This window comes from Sphaeroforma arctica (genome assembly GCF_001186125.1).
Source record: "Sphaeroforma arctica JP610 unplaced genomic scaffold supercont1.909, whole genome shotgun sequence".
NCBI classification, from domain to species: Eukaryota; class Ichthyosporea; order Ichthyophonida; genus Sphaeroforma; species Sphaeroforma arctica.
This window is the reverse complement of record NW_014039649.1, coordinates 23353-29706: the sequence shown is the minus strand read 5'-3', so window position 1 is coordinate 29706 and position 6354 is coordinate 23353. Positions and strand designations below refer to the sequence as shown.

General features: G+C 41.8%; 1 protein-coding gene across 1 annotated transcript; it reads right to left on the bottom strand.

Moving 5' to 3' along the window:
* Positions 1-2014: 2014 nt before the first annotated feature.
* SARC_09211 (hypothetical protein) lies at positions 2015-6113 on the bottom strand (the record flags this gene model as incomplete). The annotated part of the gene is made up of 3 exons (XM_014296786.1): positions 2015-3961; positions 4500-4577; positions 5844-6113. 3 exons carry the CDS (start codon positions 6111-6113, stop codon positions 3869-3871), a joined length of 441 nt encoding a protein of 146 aa, XP_014152261.1. The 3' UTR covers positions 2015-3868.
* Between the last annotated feature and the right edge of the window lie 241 nt (positions 6114-6354).

The window sequence follows — 6354 nt, the reverse complement described above, 5'->3', positions numbered from 1 at the left end:
TAAATACAATACAATACAATACAATACAATACAATACAATACAATACAATACAATACAATACAATACAATACAATACAATACAATACAATACAATACAATACAATACAATACAATACAATACAATACAATACAATACAATACAATACAATACAATACAATACAATACAATACAATACAATACAATACAATACAATACAATACAATACAATACAATACGCATTGCATTGCATTGTATTTTTTGAATTGGTTTTGATAATTCAGCGTTTATTGAAAGCACCAAGATGGGTTCTGTTCCATTGCCAATATAATAAGTCAATTTATGGCCCGTTTTAACCAGTCGAAATCGCTTATTTGCTGAACATTCATTGTGCTCGTGTGCGTCCTCGTCTATGAGTATAAAATACCACTTTATAAATGCTAACATACAAAAAAAATTCTGCTGCCATATTATTTCGAGAGCGGCTTTTAAGTATATACAATTTAGAAGGACATGGTCAAGGTATTTTATAATGTATCTATACCCTCTGTAGCTTATCTACCCCCTATGTATCTCCCCTATGTGAGCTTCGTCGGAATTATGAAATACGTTCAGATCGCGATAGACTACGTGCCGTTTGTCCCGCTCAATCACACCATGTGAATTAATTTTATATCCTACAAACCAAAAAGAACCCTATACAGAAAAATCAAAGAAAGTTTACAAGGGTATTCACGTCTCACCTGAAAGCGTTATTTTGCTTTAACAGTCCCTACTCTTTTATCACGATGAACAATTTGCCCGTAGCGTGTTTTTCCTTTAACGATTTCAGCCCCAAAGGATGTCCCAGACGTGATTTATTTATACAACAATAGATATAGTATAGGTGTAGTTGTACAGGTAAATTTAGTATACAGGAATGATGTCTAGATATATAGAATAACCTCTGAAGTCCCCGGGTTGTTACTTTGCAGCTTAGTGATGGGTCCTTCCCTGCAAAGAGCCACACACATGTATGTACGAGTTTGCGCTGTTCAGTGGGCCTAGTATGTTGTTCTAAGCCTAAAACGTTTGTCATTGGCGCCATAGCGACTAACGGTTGCAATTCTAGCGTTGTAACACTATATTTCACTTTAAACCCTAAAACCCTAAACCCTAAAATCTAAAACACTACCTAAACCCTCAAACCCCAAATACTACAACAGATTTAACTCGCACACTCTAATGACAGGTGTGACTTGTCAACGCTTACACATATACATACATGAGAACTCTACTACAGATATTAAACTCGCCTACTAGAATGACAGTTGTGCACTTGTATGCATATCACCCGACAGAGACACTTCCCATACAATAGTAAGACTACTACGCGGATCGCTTCTACGGATCATGTGGTTACAGTCACACATGTATGTACATACACACACACTCGTAGAACGATAGGCCAGACTGTTGACAGGCCAATGCTACACCCGATTGCTAAACCAATGGGCACCTGCTTAACCCGTGGAAGAAACACATCAAACCCAAAATCCAAAAACCCTACACATTCATGCAAGCCAAGGTGATACTGAAAACCCTGTTTTAGGGTGTAAAATCGACGACCCGGTGTAATAGAGTTTATTTATCACTACATAAATGGCTTCACTACTCGATTCCATATATGTAAGCGGAGATAATTGAGGAGCATGGCGGGTCTAACCTGGTTTAAAGTTAAGGAGCATGGCGGGTCGAACCTGGTTCTAAATTAAGGAGCATGGCGGGTCTAACCTGATTTTAGATTAAGGAGCATGGCGGGTCTAATCTGATTTTAAATTAAGGAGCATGGCGGGTCTAACCTGATTTTAAATTAAGGAGCATGGAGGGTCTAACCTGGTTTTAGTTTGCAGTGGAAGCTTGAGAGTGTGCGTAAACACTATGAGTGGACACCTCGTATGTCTAGAAACACAAGCAGAATGGTTTCTCTGACAGTTACCCAGCTGATAATGCTACCTACACTATTCAACCTAAGAACCACTTGCGATAGTATTACCCTAGTTTATTTAGACTACCTCTACCGCTTGCGAGACGACCCGCGCACAGCCTATCTGCACCACCTCGTATGTAGGTACAGCCTCTATCGCCATAGTAATGATATCCTTCCTATGTCGACACCTCATTTGTAGGTAGCCACAATCCTCTTAGTAATGCTAATCTTCGTTTCCCAAAGTACAAGTCCTTCCCCAGCCATGCAGGAACGCTCCATACACATCTCGACGCATAGACTAGGGTTGTAGGGTTGGTGCATACAGAAGGACTCTGACCCTGACCGTGCGCACTGGTTGCTAAGCAACTAGCACATACGTAGTGTTTGACCAAATACACACATGTATTGTCTTCCGAATACGACGACGACCACCACCACTACGGCCACTGAGTCTGGGAAGGGGTCTTTAAGCGGGCCTACCACACATCGACGTGTATGTATGTATGCATGCCCGGATGTGGTGTATTGCTGGCTGCAGACGTGTGCCATTTGCCATTCAGGGGGTTTGAACCCTAAACCCTATTGCGGCCATGGCACGTATAAGCTCATTCTGAGCATGTCCCGGGGTTGACTTTTTTAATCGCGGGAGATGCACTTTACACTATAATATGACAAGCACAGGCCACACACACACACACACGCCTTCGTGGAAGTACATCCATACATTCACTGGCCGGTGCAACGCACACGCCCACCGAACAAACAGAGCTATACACTACGTGGCATGCAGAAGCCTCGCCCTCTCACCATTTGTACGAACTATGCCGACCTTATCATCCGCTCATCGCGACAAGCCGTTGCCATGGCAACCTTGGCCCTGAATGTGTGCATTCGGACTGCAGAGGGCCGTCGTGACACCCACGCACGCGCCGTGCGAAGGCAAATGTGCTGCTCCTCAGTAGTGTGTCTCCTGAGTGTGGGTGTGTCTGTCTGCAGCTCGCATCAAGTCTTGCATCCCAAGGCTGTTGGGGGGCTCAGGGTTTAGGGTTTAGGAGTGTCAGGCCAACCCGAATGCGAGAGCGTTGTGGTAAGGTAGTCCTGTTGGAAGGTATGTGAACAAGCACACACCCAATCGACCACATGTGTAAGTCCGTTCCCCAACACCTTTCCCAGACAGATCGGATACTGGCTGCGGCTGTGTCGGTCTCCGTTGCCATGGCAACTAATACCCGTGCTTAGTAATTCCAAAAGGTCTCGGGCAAGTATAAAGCCTTCTGATTGGGCACTGTAGTAGACTAGGTGGTCCGATATAGAAAGCGCTCCAATCGACTTTCGCCCGCAATACAGTACCCACCCTAACCAACGAAGCGACTAAGGCAATAGTCACTTTCAGACACCTGCATGACACCTGCATGACACTGGCATGCTTGAACGCAATGTGTAGGAGGCCATCTTCATGCCTATAGTTGACTATTGATAGATTATCGGGATGTACATGTACTTAACTATTGATAGGTTATTGGGATGGAGCTACAGAGAGCGAGATATACAAGCCCTAGTCTATAGAAACCTACCGGGGGCTTATTCTCATTCGAGCGCACTGAGAGACTGAACCAGTTTATTCCTGGTTGCCAATTTCAGGTTTTAAGGGTCTCGGAAAAAAACCTGTAAACCATTGGCCAGCAGAACACTCTTGGTAGGTAAAACAGTACGCTCAAAGTGTCTATGTGACCCAATCGCAACGCAGCGCTCATCTCGGAAACGCGGCCGTTGCTAGGTTACGCAATGGGTGTCCAATTAATACTTTAGGGGTTTATAAACCCTAAACCCAATAAATACCCACCGAGCACGTACAAGGTTCAAATGCGACACACGGAGTATCCTGGAGAACCTTAAGAGCAGCTCATATTTATGGGGTACCCTATCTTAAGTTTGGGAAGGGCCTCCTGGAAAGGCTGGTGTCGCAGTCAAAGTCCTCGAACAGTGATTTAAACGGGTCTTCCAAGGGGATGTCCTGGGGCGGTCCAAAAACGATATTTTAAGGTGCAGTTTGACGCCACGGAATAGGGTCAGGACTATAGCAGACGACCTAAAGGCCCTGATCGCTACAATTACATAAACTACAACAATGCATCTAAATCCTAAACGAAATCCATGAGTATAAATGCTAAACTAAACGACAAGTCCAAACCCTAAACTAAAGCCACTAGTCTAAACCCTGAACGCTATAATTACATAAACTAAAACAATGTGCCTAAATTCTAAACGAAATCTCTGAGTATAAATGCTAAACTAAACCACGAGTCCAAACCCTAAACTAAAACCATCAGTTTATCTTTATCTGATACTTCTCTGACTACGTCTAACACTCACAAGCCAAGTGAGACCAAGCCCCACTCGACACTGAGGGGACTAAAAACGCGCATGACAAGGTCCAATGGAGACAACTGAGCAACCAAAAATACCACACGAGCCTATTAATAGAACACCACACGAGTCTATTGATAGAACACCATTAGAAGTCACACGTGACATATGCTGACAGTACTCACCTCCTCGTCTGTTAATTCTGGGTAGGTATCGAAATTTCGGGTGTCGTCGGACCCTTGGACATCGGGAACAATTGGTGGCTGTTGGGAGAGCAGCACATGATAAGTATTGGCACAGACATGTAGGTACAATATAATACACAGTATTTATGTAGGTACAATAAAATATATATATATATAAATATATGTAGGTACAATATATTACATAGTATATATGTAGGTACAATAAAAATATATATAATATATAATATATATATATATGTAGGTACAATATAATACATAGTATATATGCAGGTGCAATATAATATATCTATATATATATGTAGTACAATATAATACACAGTATATATGTAGTACAATATAATATATATATATATATATATATATATATATATATATAGTTACAATATAATACACAGTATATATTTAGGTACAATATAATACACAGTATATATGTAGGTACAATAGAATACACAGTATATATGTAGGTACAATATAATACATCATCTATACATGGGCAGAGTATCATACATAGTTCACCAACATAGCTACATACTGGTATACAAATAAATATATTTCGCTTATCATAGTCCACCGAGGGGTAGTACGAGTGTAGTGTGTGCGGTGTGGATGTCTGTGGGACTGTTAAGTGGCGAACAGAATGCTCGGCTACATCCTAATGTTTTAGGGTTTAGGGTATAGGGTTACTCAACCCTAAAACTCTTGCAGTACGCATGCGTGTCGGTGAAGTTGTATATAAAATGTCGGGATAAAGATAGACCGTTTCATACAAATAACAATTAGTAACGAGCAATCATGCGCTGCATATACACATGTCAGCTACGACTACCGAGGGTTAAACGACACTACCCTCACCAACTGCACACTACTAACACACACACACACGCATAGGCTGCACACTACTAACACACACACACACGCATAGGGAGACACACAGACAACAACACACACACACACACGTATATAACACTACGCACAAACTACTAGCACACACGCTTACGAAGACACAGTCAGCAATCACAGACAACAACACACACACACACACGTATATAACACTACGCACAAAACTACTAACACACACGTTTACGAAGAAACAGTCAGCAATCACAGACAACAACACACACACACACACGTATATAACACTACGCACAAAACTACTAACTCACACGTTTACGAAGAAACAGTCAGCAATCACAGACAACAACACACACACACACACGTATATAACACAACACACAAACTTTGACGCACCCACCACAGAGAACCTAAACCCTAAATCACACCAGAACCTCGACATAGTTTAAACCCTAAACCCTACATGCATACCGGTAAATCCCCCAATAAAGCCGTCTCCCAGTTGATGCCTTTAAACCAGCGATGGCGTTTAACGTCCATCGTATCGTTTCTGAGCGACCCCAAACGTTTGGTCCGGTCGGCGGTCAGAAGTTTCTTAATAAAGTCTTTGCAGTTGGGATCAAAGTGCGGCAGATAGGTCACCTTGCCACCCAGCACCTTCTCATATATCCCAAACGAACTCTCGTCGTAAAAAGGCGGGTAGCTGAGAGAGAGAGAGAGACGAGGTGTTTGCGAGGCCATGAGAGACGTGCTGTGGTGGCATATATATATATATACATACAAACATACATACATATATACAAACGTACAAACGTACAAACGTACAAACCAACAAACAAGCATATATACAAAAAAACACACACACACACAAACACACACACACACAAACACACACATATATATATATACATACACACATATATACAAATACATAAAAATATATACACATATACATATACATATACATATATATGCAATATTT